Consider the following 17,274-nt stretch of genomic DNA (forward strand, 5'->3'; position numbering starts at 1 on the left):
TCAGTTTCAGTTCTGACTTTATTCAAAGAAGGGGTTCCACTGTTTTAAAGTTTGAAAACCACTGATCTAGTTTCATTCCCTTCTTTAGTAAGTGAAGGAGACTTGCTCAGGGTCACCCAGCAAGATACGGACGCATTCCCAAATGAACCTCATGTTTCTGCGAGTCTTGGGACAGTCCCCTGCTGTGTTCGTTAGGGTGATGCCACCCCAACATTTCAGATGTGGAATAGCCAGGCTTAAAGGAAGAAAATGCAATTCCAAAAAGACTCTAAAATGCGATGCTCAAAGTGAGCGTCATGAGAGTGTTGGTTTAAAAGTTGAGACAGACCTTGAGGAGAATCCCTGAAACCCATGGAACTGGCAGCATCTTCCTTCCCAAGGATACAAATTGTTCTGAGAAGTAGCACCATGGAGTGGAAAGGGTGCCAGGGGACCAGGCGCCCTCAGCTCCAGTCCTCAGAGGCTTCAGACCTCAGGCAAGCACTGTGCTCTCAGAGCTTGGTTTCTTCATCTGTAAAGGGGGAGGGATATTAATGCGCATCCCACCTGCCATCCCAGAGATGGGAAGTGACCATAGACAGAGAAGTGTTTCGTGAAATTTAACAACTATCCACATGTGAAATCCCAATTTTGATTTTAAAGAATTTTACTCGTCACCCAGGGGATCTATTTCTTTAGCCAGATTTTAAATACTCTCCGTCTTTCTTTCTTAAGAAAAAAGCAAGCAAGTTTTGTTTCTGGGTGAACTCAGAACATCTCTAAGTAAAATACACTTTACTACACTCTAATCTACAGCCCAGAGAGAGCAGTTGACTCTTTTTTACAATCTGATGTCCAAAAGCCAGGTCTCCACTGCCTGCTTGGTTAGAGAATACTGGGCTTGTTAATAAGTGGATATCTTAGTCCCCAAATACCCAGCCTCTGAACCTGGTTAAGTGTTCCATGTAGGACTAAATCTCTTTAAAATGGGAAAATAGCAGGAATAGATAAGCTATAGCCAGCTCTCCATACCCTCATGTGAAGCAATGCATTTGTTTTTGAGGGAATATTATTTTTAAAAGAATGCTGAGACTACACTTCTCATATTTTTTCTGTAGGACCATCTTACTCCAGGATGGCAGTGTTTGAAAGGACATAGGTTACATACAGTCTAAATAGCACATTCACAGCTGAAGAGATCAAGGCCCAGAGAGGGAGGGAACTATCCAGATCACACAGCAAATTAGAGGTCAGGCAGAGGACAGCAAGACCTTCCCCCTCCTCCTAAAACACACACTGTCTATCACAGAGCTCCAGTAATCAACCATAGACAAATGAGGCAGAGTCACAGCGGACACACACTTTGGTCCAGCCCTGTAGAATTACATGGACTTAAATGTGACCTTCCCTTGGAGGGAGAAGCTAAAAAAGAATTCTCACAGAGCTATTCATTTCAAAAGTATAAAAAGGCTACATGCAGTCTGTTTTCCCAAGGTTTGTTTGCCCTGCTAAAAACTACATCTGCATACGAATCTAGTTTGCATCTAATATTTAAAAACATACAAAAGGGGTCATCCACAAACACAGTTTTTCTAATTCTTCACAAAGTGAAATGATCCATGACTTGACTTTTCCATCATCCTGTGATCAAGTTTCTAAGACCCTAGAAGAAAAGAGGGGAAAAAAAAAATTAGAGAAAAGAAGCCTGCTCTGTCATACTCAACTACATGTTAGACAGAAGGTGGCGGTAATGACCCTAACTTTAATCTCTCCCCAACCAGGAGGGGTGCTGGTGGGAGCAGAGGTGCCTATGGGGATACCAGAATTACATATAAGACCTATGGGTGGGCATTTCAGAGAGGCAGATTCCAGCGTAATATGAGGAAGAACTTTCAATTACGGAAAAATCCACAGATGGTTTTTTGGTGGTACAGAGCTCTGTGTCCCCGGAGTTATGCGAGCAAGAGCCGGCCGATTCTGAAGGCTGCAGAGAAAACTCAAGAGCTGGGCAGTGGCAATGGCTTAAAATTCCATGACTCTTTGTGACTTCTTTTGAAAACTCAACTATAATAGACTATATTCATAGCCTGGTATTATTTCTGTTTTTAAAATATAATTATATACTTCTACATATATTTAAAATATGAAACATGTATATATATATATATATATACACGTGTATATACATAAGTATACATAAAGGAAAAAAAATCCTGATACCTGGCTTTTTGATACATAAATGTTTCTATTTGTTGTTGTTGTTTAGTCACTAAGTCTTATCCAACTCTGCGACCCCCATGGACTGTAACCCACCAGGCTCCGCTGTCCATGGGATTTCCCAGGCAAGAATATTGGAGTGGGTTGCCATTTCCTTCTCCAGGGGATCTTTCTGGCCCAGGGATCAAACCTGCATCTCCTGCATCGGTAGGCAGATTCCTTACTGCTGAGCCATATAAGTAACAATACATACATATAAAAACTAAAAGTATCAGGAGGGCAACTGTAAGAGCCATCTCCTAACTGAATTTCTGTTGGACGATTTTACACCTTACATTTTCCTCCTGTTTCTAGAAGCTCTAACTACTTGCAGAGCTACGCATAAGGGAACAGAGCCATGAAGCTCAGACTGTCTTCTTTGTGTGTGTTTTCACCCGGGCACCATCACAGTGACCATGTCTGCCCTCTCAGCACCCTCACAGCACAGACTTGGAGGAAATATTCCATTCAGCCTCAGAAACAGAAAAAAATAAAAATTAGTGGTCTCTTCCACCTGGACACCCGTAACGTTCACAGCTCTTGACTTGGCATGCTAGTGGGAAGCCCAGCGTGACGTGTGTAGAACACACCAGAGTCTACCTGCCAACTGTGATCTGCTCTTGGTTTGCATTCCTCTGTTTCCCTCAATTCAGTATTTTTCTTCTTATTTATTATGCATCTTATAACTCATCTCAACCTCTGTGACAGAGGTGTACAAACTCAGATGACTTGAAACACGCACGTGCCCCCATCACAGGCGGTCATCTGGAGCGGGGAAGCGGGGTGCTCGGTACTGACTCCGATCTACCACGGTCACCGTGCCATGTGACTGGACCTCCCCGACTGCGTTGGCTGAATGGCACTGGTACACCCCCTCGTCTTCCTTCCTCAGAGGGTTGATCTAGAAGTTAAACGGGCAAGTTTATACAGTCATACATGATGACACAGCAAAATCACTTACTTAGTTCATAATGATCTTGAACACTTACAGCTTTTTGGAATAAGACCGAGTTCACCCTCTTATTTGTCTTCTTGTCTTGGCTGCTGAGACAGAGTTAAACTTCCTTCTCAGTACCCTCTGTATCCTGGCTCTCATTTTAATGTTTCCTGCATCCTGCCTTTTACTGAGAGCAACCTGGTCCTCTTATTGAAGGTGACAGGTATAGATTCTAAGGAAAATGTGTCTGTGCTCAGTCACTCAGTCAGGTCTGACTCTTTGTGACCCCATGGACAAAATAACACCTTTCCCCTGCCTCTCCTTGTAACAAAGCAGGGGAGTATGTTAGATTTGAAAAAGCCACGGACCCAGTTGCATCCTGAGCCTCTGAGCTGGGTGGAGAAGTTGCCAAACCTGGCAGAGGTGGGGACGGAATCAGAAGGGCACTCTGGAGAGCCCATCTCACACCCCTGCAGAGCAGATGCACAGCAGCGCCCTCCTTGCTTACTTTCTCTCATCAGAACAGCGTCTCTCAACTGTGAGTCACTTCAGACCTGAGAGGGTTTATGCACCCTGTCTCATTTTGATCCCATCATGGCTGAAGCGGAGCATCATTATCCTCACATTACAGGAGACTCACTGGTAAGTCACAGGCTGTTAGGGTCACCAGACATGGTCCAGTCCAAAGCCCCCTTTTTAGGCTGTGGACACTGAACCTCAGGGAGCTAGAGTGACTAGCCCCACGTGGGCCCTTACCTCCTTACTCCATCGCCCTTTCAATCACAGGGCATTCCCTCTTCTCAGCCACACTGCTGCATGTGGCATGGGAGAGCCCTGGAGGAGGATGGGAACGTGCTGTCCACCCCCCCGCCCCCTACCCTTGCTACTCCCCTTACCAGCCCTGTGGTCTTAGTCAAGTGTATTAGTTTTCTATGGCTCTGTTACAAATGACCACATGCTCAACAGCTTAAGACAACACAAACTTACTATGTACACCTCTTGAAGTCAGACGTCCAAATGGGTCTCAGTGGGCTAAAGTCAGAGTACCAGCAGGGTTGCCTTCTTTCCAGATGCCCTCAGAGAAGCATTCTAGAGGCTGCCTGTAGCCTTTAGCCTGTGGCTCCTTCCTGCATCCTCAAAGCCAGCAATAGTAGTTCATGTCTTCTGACACTGCCATCTCTGGCTCTCTCCCCTGCGTCTCTTTTCTACATTTAAAAGACTCCTGTGATTGTATCAGGGCCACCCAGATAGCTCAGGATAACTTTATTAAAGTCAGTTGATTAATAACCTTAATTCCATCTGCAACCTTATTCCCCTCTTGCCATATAACACATCCACCAGTTCCAGGGATTAGGACATGGACATCTTTCTGAGGCCATATTCTGCCTACCAGTGAGATCACTTCTGCTCTCAGGCATTATACTACTTGCCCTGCTTTCCTCACAGTTACTGTAGAGCCCAGGGAGAAATGGATAAGAACATTTGAAAGGTGTAACATGTCTCAGAAATATAAAAGGTGCTTTATAAGGGCCAGTCAATAACAGCCAGTGAAGTGAAAGTCACTCAGTCGTGTCCAACTCTTTGCGACCCCAAGGACTCTACAGCCCATGGAATTCTCCAAGCCAGAATACTGGAGTGGGTAGCCTTTCCCTTCTCCAGGGGATCTTCCCAACCCAGGGATTGAACCCAGGTCTCCCACATTACAGGCAGATTCTTTACCAGCTGAGCCACCAGGGAAGCCCAAGAACACTGTAGTTGGTAACCTATCCATTCTCCAGCAGATCTTCCTGACCCAGGAATTGAACCGGGGTCTCCTGCACTACAAGTGGATTCTTTACTAGCTGAGCTACCAGGGAAGCCCATGAGTATCAACAAATGAGATACTCACCAAAACCCAGGCCGTGGCCTCATGGTCAGAAGGGCCCCCTCGCACCTGGACAGCTATGTTGATGTGGTCCCCAGGCAGGTCCTCCATTACCTGGGTGCCCTCAGGAGACCGTGTGACCTACAGAAGACAGAAAAACCAGGAGTGATTTAGAAAAATCATTTCTGAATAAGGACCACCCCACAGACATCCTCACTGTCTTCACCTTCCCGCTGACTTGAAGGCTGAGACCCTAGTATCTCATTCCTATTAAACATCAGTTTCTTCTTAAGCCTGACTATATGTACAGACAGCACCCCCTGCTGGACAGCAGAGATACAGACATCACCACCACCAGAATTTCATGGTCCTTCTCAGGGCTGTTAAGATAAGGAAACAACACAGGCTGTACTCATCTCCATCTCTCAAAAACTGAGCTGCAGGAAGATCTAGTTTTAGGATAGGATCGGGTCACCTACCACCAACAAAGTCTTTCTAAAACCCAGATCCAGTAGATGAGGCTCTAACTTCATCTCAGCTGACCTAGGCTAGATAAACAGCAGAACTTCCTGGACAGCTGAGTGGCAAAGGGAGCAAACAGCCACACCCCTTCTCTGGGGTAAAAGTTTTAAATCATAAATCTGGAGGCAGAAGAATGAAACATATTTTTTGTAATCCTCCAATTCACATAAGAGATAAACACACACACACGCACACTTAAAAACATTTATACTTTCCCCCAGCCACACACACACACATACACACACACGCAGAGAAGTTCTTGGGTATAAATACCTTCCTCCACGTGACAACTGGGGTGGGCACAGCCCTCACCTCACAGGACAGGTACACCTGTGCCCCAGTGACATTGTGAACACTCTCGGGTGGGGTGATGACCACAGGAGCTGGGAGAAAAAGACAAGGGAAGACAATCTTGACCCTGGCCAAGCCCTTCACCTCTGAGATCCCCTGCCTGCACACAGCATGCTGGGGCAGGTGAGGCCTCCCCACACGGAAAGGACACACTCAGAGGTAAGGCATCCTAGAAGGGAGCTCTCCTTAGACCTGAAAGGATGGCTTCAGCTCCTCCTTCATTGCCTCTGTTCTACCAACAGGAAAACAGAGATCCAGAGAGGAAAGTCGACTTCTGTCTGTGGTCTCATCACACTCGCTCCCAGGACCCCTCCCAGGATCCCTCCCAGCTGCCATCTGCTTGCAGCTCAACTACACGACAGGGTGGCAGGCTCTGGGAGGGGCTGGTGTCTTCTAACAGATGGGCTTTTCTCCTTCCGCATCGAGGGCGTTCAAAGAATAATGCCACAAAGCACAGCTGCCCTCACCCCCTGCTGAGACCCCCTGCGGTTCAAGATGCTCATTTGCATATCACAGGCTCCACCAACCTCCCCATCCCCATCCTCAAGGGCAAAACTGCAGGCATGGATGCTGAGCCTCTGCTGCTGCCAGAGGAAAGTAAATCAGGGAATTGGGCAATGTGGTGCTAGGCTGCCAGGACTTTACAGAAAGACGGAGGGAATGGGCTTGCCAGGCGGGACGGGAAAGCACATGGCGTTTGAGTTAGACATTCTTTTTTAAATGCTTATTTTATCATTTATTTGGGTCCTAGTTGTGGCACTGGATATTTAGCCGCGGCACCTGGGATCAGTTCCCTGAACAGGGATCAAACCCCCAGCGCCCTGCACTGGGAAAGTCACTGGACCGCCAGGGAAGTCCTGAGTTAGACGTTCTTAGCTGATACTCCACACTCGTTCGTCCTTCTCCCTGAAGGCAGCCCCTACTCTGCTTACACTGGGCCTAAAAGAAGTAAGCCCAGCTGCCTTGGCCTTCAGGCCCTCCATCTGGCCCTCAGCATGCTTGCCCGCCCAGCCCTGCCTGTCCTCTATTTGGGATGCACCGCAGCTGCCCATCCTGAGGGCCTGGGGGTGTGCCCCAGTGCAGTGCCAGGGATCTGCCCACTTTGACCTGCTGAATCTCGGCCTGCCTCACAGTGCAGGTGCTCCATCTGGTGTCCCCAGTCCACCCTCGCAGCTGAGGCCAGTGTCTTGGGGAGGCGCAATGTGGAGGCCTGGCCAAGAGAACGCTCTCTGCTCAGCTTTGCTGTCTTTAAGACGGGGATGCATGTGTGCTAAGTTGCTTCACTTGTGTCCGACTCTGCAATACCATGGACTGTGGCCCGCCAGGCTCCTCTGTCCATGGGATTCTCCAGGGAAGAACACTGGAGTGGGTTCCCATGCCCTCCTCCAGGGGATCTTTCTGAGATGAGGCTAATAGCCCCTGAGCTGATTTTGGTACGTGTTGAGTGTGAAAGGGAGGGTTTAAGGTAGCACAGTGTGCAAGTGCGGGGCAGGGTAGGCCTGTCAAACAGATGACTCCGCAAAGAAACACATGACCAATAAAAGAGTAAACACATTCATCCCTGGGCATCAAACTGCAGAGTCCATGAATCTTGGCACTTCGCCTGGTGACTGATGGACATGCCCTCTGCCCTCCACAGGCCAGCCTTGGAAAAGGAAAGGGCCTTTCCCAGCCAAGGTGAGGCTGCAGTGAAAAAGGAGAACAAAGGGAGAGAGACAGAAGGCTGGATGAAGAGCACGGAGGGAAAGAATGAAAGGGCGCAGGAATGGGACAGGTCTGGACCCTCTAGACAGACTAGGAAGCAGACCCTGTCAAACTGACGCCAAAAGGTCTCTGAGAAATTGTCTTAGAGCTTCTTATTTCAAACTGGAGAGGCCCAACTCCCCAAAGCATGTGCCTGACGGTCTGTGACGGACTCATCTAGCCCCCCACTTGCATGCCCCCAGTGATGGAGAGCTCACTACTTATAAAGCCAGGCCCTTCCATCCTTGACTCTTCTAGTAAGAAAGGTTGTCCTCACCTGGAGTTAAAACCTGCGTCCTGTAACTCCCACCTATTGATCCCAGGGCTGCCAGGAGCCCTATTAAGAGCCCTGGTTACCTCAAGTGGCCTCCAGTAAGTTGAATAGAAACCCTGCTCTCCTCACCCCAGGCTGTTTTCTTCCCCCTCCGGCCGATCAGCTCACTCCTTCTGCTGTGACCAACTGAATGCCCTCTAAGCACCACACCTCTACCCACAACCCCGAGTGTAGCCAGTCCCCCGAATAAACCAAGGTTCCAGCCTTCTAACATCACCCGACACGCCCCAGCCACCTGCCAACCAGCACAAAGAACCACAGCACCCCTGCTCTATGGCAGAGCCCCATCTGCAATGGACAACAGAGACAGTCTAATTTATTCACATCCTCCTGCCAGCACCGCCTCCCCCGGAGCCCAACCAGTCCTCAAATGGCTCGCTGTGGGGACACTCAGAACTGCAGCTTATTCTAAAGCCCTCAACAGATTCCAAAGGGACACTCAATCAGCATGTGTTACTTCCGTTCATGTAGAGCCATAAATTTTAAATGAGATTTCATCAGTCCCTTTCAAGCCTAAAAGAATAAGCCAGTAAATCACATTTCATCTTTCTCTCTCTCTCCTTGCATTTCCCTCTTTTTCCATAACTACAGTTAAAGACCGTCTTGGAAATACTGCCTTTTGCCACTAGTTTCACGCCAGAAAATAGCATTTCTTTTCCAAAAGAGCCCACTGCTTTTGGCAATAAGGTGACATTCAAGCTTTAATTTATTTTTAAATGTATACACAGTACATTCATTCTTTCCAGTGTACAGTTCTAAGTTTTGACAATGCATACACCGTGTAACCACTACCATAACTCAAGATAAAGCAGTGTTCAGTTATTCCAAAAAATTTCCTCCTGTAGCTTAATCTAGTTTTAATTTAAACATATCTGATTTTAAATTTAGAGATTTTTATCCATAATAGCTCTTTAAAATCAGCCATCATTATCATGATAGTGTGTGTGTGTGTGTTTGTGTGTGTGTGTGTGTGTGTGTATGCTTAGTCGTGGCCAACTCTTTGTGACCCCATGACTGTAGCCCACCAGGCTCCTCTGTCCATGGGATTTTCCTGGCAAGAACACTGAAGTGGGTTGCCATTTCCTGCTCCAGGGGGATCTTCACAACCCAGGGATCGAGCCTGTGTCTCCTGCATTGGCGGGCAGATTCTCTACCACTGAGCCACCTGGGAATCCCACCATGATAGTGATAATGCCACCCTTCTGCTTACAGGGTTAAGCCATTTGATCTTTCCAGCAATCTCCCCAGCTGCCATCTGAGGGAGCTAGCCAGGGTTACCCAGCCTTACACAGCAGGGTAAGACCATGAGCCCAGGGGGCTCAGTCCCATAACATCCTGCCTTCTCCTGAGATGACACTTCCATGTCCGACACCCTCTCAACTTCACACCAGTCATGGGAAGTAGGTGCTTTTAGCTCCACTTAACAGATAAGAAATCCAAAGCTCAGAAAGGTGAAGCACCTGGGGGAGCAAGGATGCAAACCTAGGCACTCTGATTTCATTCATTCCACACGAATGTTAAGGGTGAAACATATGTTAGCCGTATGGACTCCATCCCAGAATAAGAATGAGTTCCTAAGGTATTGTGTTGGGGGCCCCCAAGACAAGTCCCAGGATCAATGACTTGCTACAAGGACTCACGGGACTTGGCACAGTTTATTCACAGTGGGATTTATTACAACAAAGGAGACAAAGCAAATCAGCAAAGGGAAAAGAGATTCATGGTGCAAAGGCTCAGGAAACCAGGAGCACGCTTTCAGAAGCCTCTCCCAGCGGAGTTGCAGAGGATGAGCCACTTAATTCTGCAGCACAACCTGTGACAACACATACGACAGGCCCCTACCAAGGAAGCTCGCTAGACACTCAGTGCCTAGGGTTTATATTGGGAGCCAGTCCCCTAGGCACCTTCTGCCTACTACATACCAAAACTCCAGACTCCCAAGAGGAAGGCAGGTGTGCAGCATAAACCATGCTGATTGTACAGTTCACACGCAGTGAGTGACTCTTCTCAATTCTGGAGATGGTGGGACGCCTCCGCACATCCAAATTCTCAGTGGGCCTTTCCAAGGACAGCAATCTCAGGCCCGCCACATTTACTCTTCTGCACAGAAATGAAACCCTCCCAGCATCACCCCAGGGAGCAGCTCTTGTGACAATACCATTAAATGGGGGGTGTGTCCATAATCCTGGCAGGATGCTCCCAGTCTTACTGCTCCCAAGAGCTCACTGAAGTGTGGCACTGAGGCCCTGCAACTCGTGACTACCCTGGGAACTCAGGCTCAGTCCTGTCTCGCCCACACCCCAGTCTCTTCTTCTTTAAAATGGGCACAGGAGTCCATTCTCCCACGGCTGCCCTCCGCATGGGCTCCTGTGAGGGCAATCACAAGGATTCCAGCTTGCACGGGGGGACCTGCAGACTCCACAGGGTGTGCCACCCCAAGGGTAGTCTCTGCGAAGATGCTGAGACCCTCCATGGGCCTCTGGGGAGCAGGCTATCGGTGGGCCTTTCCCCGGAGGCTCCAGAGGCCGTGGCCTGCAGCCCTCTCTCTGGAGACCCCAGCCCACTGCCGCCTGAGCTGCCACTCTCCTGGAAGAGCCAGGGCTCTCCTCTCCACTGGCCCTTGGCAAGAGTCACGTGGCTTTCAGGAGAGGATGGTGCCTGGTCAGCCCTGCCTGGGAATCTGATGGTTTTGTCTCCCTAGCTCTTCCTTGCTAAACACTTGCTTCCTTCTGCTCATGTCAGCTACAGCCCTGGAAATGCTGGGATGGCACAAGCCCACCCATCAGGGAGCAGAACAGTCACCGAGGTGTACACCCTCAGAGGCGGCACAGAGGGTGGGCAAAAAACAGGAGTGTGCCTGTGTGCTCAGCCGCTTGAGTCGTGTCCGAGTCTTTGTGACCCTGTGAACTGCAGCCCACCAGGCTCCTCTGTCCAGGGGATTCTCCAGGCAAGAATACTGGAGTAGGTTGCCATGCCCTCCTCGGGGGGATCTTCCCAAACTGGGGCCCGAACTTGGATCTTTCCTGCATTGTAGGTGGATTCTTTACCCACTGAGCCACCTGAGAAGCTCAAACACTACCAAGGGAAACCCAAAATGCCTGGGGGTCTGGCCGCCAACCACCCGGCAAGTTGCTAACAATTTTCTCCTTATCTGCAAATGAGGATAATGACCACAGCCCCACATCCTCTGGGCTGAAGGGAAAGAATGGATGTGACTGTGTTATTAACCTTGTGGATCTATAGAAATGAAAAGGATTGATATTATTACTATAGTGTGTGGGGAGCTGTCCCCCCACCCCATGGACTGGGTATGTCCTTGATGGCTGGAAAAAAAGATCTTCCCTAATGCCTCCAAGATTTGTCTAAAGTTAATGGTGCTTGGGAAAGAAAGAATATCAAAAGTCATCTCCCAGGAACCCATCTGCTCATATGGAAAAGCACACAACCAAAGGGTTTAATAATCAGCGCACTGAACAGCCTTGATAATTTATGCTAATAGTCGCATTACATGTGGAACCAGAAACAGCTTAATCCGGCTCCCTGCAGTGTGCGCCTCAAGCCCCCTCCCTCGGTATGAAAGGCTTTTGAGTACGAGGCCCCCCTTCTTTGTCCCTCTCACAAAGTGGCATTCGCTGCATCTCCTGGTTACCTGGTAACACAGGCCTTGCACAGACTGAGATTTCTAAGTGGAACTGGAATTTCAACCAAGGCGAATTTTCTAAGATTTAGGATCTCAATAGCTCACTGATGCTTCAGGGGCTTGGTTGGCATGGTACCCCGTTCCTATCTAATGCAGCACTTAAAACACGACCTCAACCTGCTGTCTGCAGGACCCCAACCTCCTCCCAGTGCTAGCAAACGATCAGGGTACATGGAACAAAGCAGCTTTTTAAAGTAATGATGACAAAACACTAACGACACCACCACCTTACTGTTGAGAAACAGAGGTCAGAATACCTCAGTACAGAATGAAGGTCCACCCCGCAGCATGGCACGCCAGCCCCGCGACGAGCCTGCCCCAGACGACTCTGGGTCTCATCTCCTCCGCCAACCAGCCCACTGGGAACTGCCTATGGGTCCACTGTTCACACTTGCCCCAGGAGCTCCCACCTCCTTGCCTTGGTTTATGCGGTGCCTCTCTGCCCCCGCTTCTCAGCCCAGGGATTTTCTACCCATCTTTCAAGCGCCACTCAGCTGCTTCCCCTTGTGTGAAGCTATCCCTGTTCCTCTGAGGAGCCATCACCAGGTGCTGAAACAGAGGCACTAGCAGCGAGCCTTGGAGGGGAAAAGGAAGGTGGATTCAGACTGAGAAACTAAAGATTCAAAGGTAGCCAGTTTGCAGCACCTTCCTCATGAAGTTGCCAGCAGGTTATAGATACATGACTCCATCTGAAAAGAGTCAGGAACTGGAGCCCCACCTCGACCAGTCATGTGACTCCAGGAAACTCTCTTCTAATGACCTTAGTTTGTCCTTCTATTAAGTGGGAGTGAGACCTGGCCAGGGTAGTTGTAAAAAATCAAGAAAGAAGATGGACTGCAAAAGCGATTTCCAATAGCCAAAAATTATTTTTATGTGGGAGCCCAGTGAGTCTTCAATACATGTGTGTTGATCACAGGATGACTCTCATAATTCGAATTTGGGGGCATTTCAGAGCATAGGAGGAAAGGTCAGAATTTAAGCCTGAAATCACACCAGAGGTATTTGGGTACGAACACGTCCCACACTGCGAAACCTAACATTTACGGAGGCTTCATTCCCTTAAAGTCAGGTGCTGGCTTATTGAAGGCACAGGAGAGGACAGGGGAGGGGTGACTTCATTGCCAATACTGGAGCAGAACAGCTGCTCCTCTGACTCGATCTGTTTCCAGTCAAGCAGCGAGGTCCCCAGGGACATTGTTAAAAAGTGCTCCCCTCGTGTTGTCTGAATAAAGGCTGGCTCGAGGGCAGCACAGAATGAGGTCCCATTTTCTATAGCTGAAAAGATCCCTGGTACACACCTTCCTGCTTCACCAGGGCCCAAGAGCAGGGGCCGCACAAACACTTCAGGACAGAACGCAATGGGATGATAGTGCTGGGGTCTGCGGAGTGGCCAATGACACAGCCGCTGGTAGGGAAGAAAGCTAAATTGTGCGGAGGCCTGACGCCTGTCACTCCTGGGATCATTAAAAGCAGCTTCTGAATTACTTGTGTTTGGCTCCATAAACATCTTTACTCCCGGGGCCTGTGCCTGTGGTGGGCTCAGAGCCCACAGATCAGAGTGAAGGGGCTGTCACATTTACTTGTCATTTGGTAATTTTCAATGAATTAGGGGTACGGGACCTCCATCTGCCCACACTCTGGTAACCATGGCAACCGCCACCTGCCCGACTTAATACTCTCAAGTCCTATCCTGAAACAGTGCTGAACAGGGTGCTGGGGACCTGAAAGCCAGTCAGGTTTTACTGGTCACCCTGGTCACCCTGGAAGAGTCCCCTGCCCCGAGAATCTCGGTCTCCTCCGTGTAATAGTAGATTGGGTCTAAATGCCTTCAAGGCAGCTCTCTCTTAGAAACAGAGTACCAGTCCAGGGAGGAATCATTTGAGAGCATCAGCACCAGTTAGTCTGGAGACCCGGTCAGCATTTCTCATGTCTCCTGCATGTGGAGTGGAAGTGTTACCTATCTGGAAACAAAGAGACTTGCCTCAGCAGAATTAACTGCTGAGGAAAGTAGATTGTAAAAACATGACAGAAAGGAGAAGGAAGGAGACAGGGCTGTTTAAATGCCACAGGGCAGAAACAAAGGTTCGAAGTGGAGGGAGCTCAACAGTGACTCTACAGGGGCTGACACGGCCCCTGGAAGGGCCCAGCCCAAAGCCGCGGCCAGGGAAGCAGCAGCCAGCTCTCCCCTGCATGGGGAGCCCCAGTGCGGAACAGCCAGCAGTCACTTGCCTGTGCTCCCCGGGCTGCCACAGACCCCTCAGTGGGCAGCACATTATTTCCAAGTTTCCAGAGACAGGGACCTTCTTGCCTCATCTCCAACAACCCACTGCGTCTCCTGGACTTGAGGGCATCTAACTGGGATTCTTGGTGAAAGATAATACTTACTAGAAATTTCCAAAGGCCGTCCCCCACCCCCAAGGCTTCCTTGTTGCAGCTGAAGTCCTGGCACTGAATGAAGCATTTAGATCTGCTCTTGGGTCTCCAGGCCCAGGCCAGAACCCCAAAGGCGGGCCTCCTTGGGACTCCCCTGGCACAAGCCCACCTATACTCTCCACTTCCCCCTCCAGGCCGCCTAGACAAGGGGCATTTCTCCAAAATCTAATGGCCCAGCAGGGTGCTTGACTGGGCATCCCTATACGAATATTTTGGTTTATTTCTGTTTGGTTTTGAAACATTACATGTAGAAAGTGAGCAAATATGGCACCCATAAATGGCTTTATTGTGATGTTAATGAAGCTTGTGTTTTTAGGTCCCAAGCAATTAATCATTTTCTATTACTTTACTTAGAGTGAAGTAAAAGTGAAAGTCGCTCAGTCCTGTCTGACTCTGTGGCCCCAGGGACTATATGGTACATGGAATTCTCCAGGCAAGAGTACTGGAGTGGGTAGCCGTTCCCTTCTCCAGGGGATCTTCCCATCCCAGGGATCCTGGGATCGAACCCAGGTCTCCCGTTTTGCAGGCAGATTCTTTACCCTCTGAGCCACCAGGGAAGCCCTTACTTAAAGTGGAACCACTTACTTAAAGTGGGACCCTCCAAATTCTGTAAACGTCAGTCTTATAAAACCTGGGGTCTGCCTCTGATGGCACCACAATCTCTCAGACTTTAGGTCTCCCAAGGTTTTACCTGTCCTGGGTGAGAGCTTCCTCAAGATTCCCTGCAGGGCTGGACTCCACACTCACTGAACCTCCCTGCCCCTGATCCCCAGACTCCAGAGTCCCAATCTGCAGCTCCAGCTCCTTCTCCTCCTCCAGCATCTCCATCTGCTCTCCCTCTTCATTCACACAACCCACCCCCGTCAAGTCCAAGGTGGGACCCCAGGGAGCTGGACCCAGTGGGAACACCTTGCTTCCCACACTCTCAGTCTTTCCGAGGCAAATATGCCAGACCTGCAAACAACTGTATCAGTAAGTACTTAAGTACCAAAAGGGACAGCAGGCTCACCAAAATTACGATCAGCTAGGTGACTGGTGACTCCAAGGGCTTGGTAAGAGAGGGTTCAGGACGTGGATTCCTGCCCCCCGCCCACAGACACACCCCTCACCCCCGTCTCCTTGAGTAACTGGCCAGGTGAGAAAACTGACCCCATAGGGAAAACTGAGGCCTGGGCAGAGCTGTCCATCGCTGTGCAGCAAGAGATCCTTCACCCCACGCCCCAGAGGGTCAGGGTCCCTCTTTTTCACACGCCCCAGCACCGCGGGGCAGAAGCTAGACTCACCAAATTCGCAGGGGCCGTCGCGCGCCTTGTGCAGGTGGCCAGGGAGCGCGCGGGGCGCCTGGCGGGCGCGCAGGCGCAGCGCGCAAACGCTGGGGTACGACCGGCCGTCGGAGCCGCAGACCGAGCCGCGCTGCGCGCACACGCACAGCCCGGTGCCCTCGGGCGCGGCCCCCGCGGCGCGGCTGGCACACACGAGCCCTGGGCCGCAACGCGCGCCGGCCCGGCCCCCGCAGCTCGCGCCCTCGGCGCCCAGGCAGCGCGCGCAGCAGCCGCACTCGTCGCGCGCCACGATGCCAGGCACCGGGCAGCCCGCGGGCTCGGGACAGCGCTCGGGTCGGCACGGACCGCACTCCGGCTTTCGTCCGCCTGCGCTGCGGAGCCCGAGGCCCAGGGCTGGCAGCGGCTGCAGCACAAGCAGCAGCAGGAGGAGCCCGGGTGAGCGTGGCATGGTCCGCTCCCGGACGGCACTGGTGCCTCTGCTTCGTGCTTCTCTCTGCGCGCGCTGCGCCGCCACCCCGCCCGCCCCGCGACCGCTGATTGGCCGGGCCTGCACCGCCGGGCGCCAGCAGTCGGCTGCCCAGCTGAGACTAGCGCAGCGGGGTGGGCTGCTGGCCTGGCCTGGGCTCTGAGATGGAGGGATGTTCTGAGATCCGCTCTTCGTAGGGGCGGGAACTTGCCCAAGGTCGCTCTAGTAGAGCAAGGATTGGATATACAATCTCCGGATCCAAGGCTGGCTCTAAGTACTGTGCCCCTTAATCCAGAAGGATGCTCTCTTTTATTTTACTTTGCATTTAGTAGTTTCCCAAATTTTATTTTAAAAAAAGGAATATATGGCTTAAAATGTCAAAGTTAACAAATGAATGTAACTATGAAAAGAGGACCTCCCTTCCACCTGATGTCCCAATGCCCCAACCTAGTGTCAAGAGGGCACACCTGTAAATCAGGTTCTTGGGTATCTTTCCAGGAATTTTGATCTTTATAAAAGTACGTATGATTGCATAGCCCCTCCCTTTAAATACACACACAGACACACACGAATACCCTGCACATTACTTTGTGCTTGGTTTTTCTACCCACAGTATTTCCCATAGTTCCCCCGCCTCTTACCATCTCTGAAATCAACCTCTTGTACAATCAATGGAGTGGAGTTTTATTGGCTCATTCCCCTTGCCCTCTGCCCCCCTGCCCCCCCCCCAACTTGATGCTGCATAAGAGCTTCCCAGGTGGCACAGTGGTAAAGAATTCACCTGCTAATGCAGGAGATGCAAGAGACAGAGGTTCAATCCCTGGGTGCGGCAAATCGCCTGGAGGAGGAAAGGACAACCCCTTCCAGTATTCTTGCCTGGAAAATTCTGTGGACAGAGGAGCCTGGTGGGTTACAGTTCACGGAGTCCCAAAGAATTGGACATGATTGAGCACACAGGCTACATAAAGGCATGGTGCATCTCACAGTCAACAGTGACTTTGGTTGTGATCAGATGGTGATACATTTTGGATTGTCCTTGGACTTTTTAACTTTGCAGAGTGTTTAAATGCAGAAAACTGTAATTATTTAACCAGTTGTTTTCAGTACTTTTGTTACTACAAATAATGCTTTGATGTCCTGGAGCACGTGTCAACGTATCTGTGGCTTAGTGGGGTGTGCGTGTTGGAAAGATGCAGTGGAACAGGTTCTTTCATTCATTTATACTGTTATTCCTGTGGCCCTGTGCTTACTCAGAGTCAGACTCTGCACCATGTCCATGGCCCAGTCCTGGGAGGGGTGCCAAACAAGAGACCCAAGAGAGTCTTGATTGCTGGAGTTTGCTGTGTGGCCACATGAAGACACTGGATGGAAGGAAGGACTTGCTGACCAGGCTTTATAAGTGACTT

General features: G+C 50.2%; 1 protein-coding gene across 1 annotated transcript; it reads right to left on the bottom strand.

Annotated features, from left to right (window-relative positions):
* On the bottom strand, positions 1–15,850 carry IGFBPL1 (insulin like growth factor binding protein like 1). The gene is made up of 5 exons (XM_018052833.1): positions 15,403–15,850; positions 5,832–5,941; positions 5,061–5,177; positions 2,978–3,136; positions 1–1,642 (listed from the first exon to the last, which is right to left on the bottom strand). Exons 1-4 carry the CDS (start codon positions 15,848–15,850, stop codon positions 2,987–2,989), a joined length of 825 nt encoding a protein of 274 aa, XP_017908322.1. The 3' UTR covers positions 1–1,642; positions 2,978–2,986.

The sequence above is a fragment of the Capra hircus genome, chromosome 8 (genome assembly GCF_001704415.2).
Source record: "Capra hircus breed San Clemente chromosome 8, ASM170441v1, whole genome shotgun sequence".
Classification (NCBI taxonomy): Eukaryota; Metazoa; Chordata; class Mammalia; order Artiodactyla; family Bovidae; genus Capra; species Capra hircus.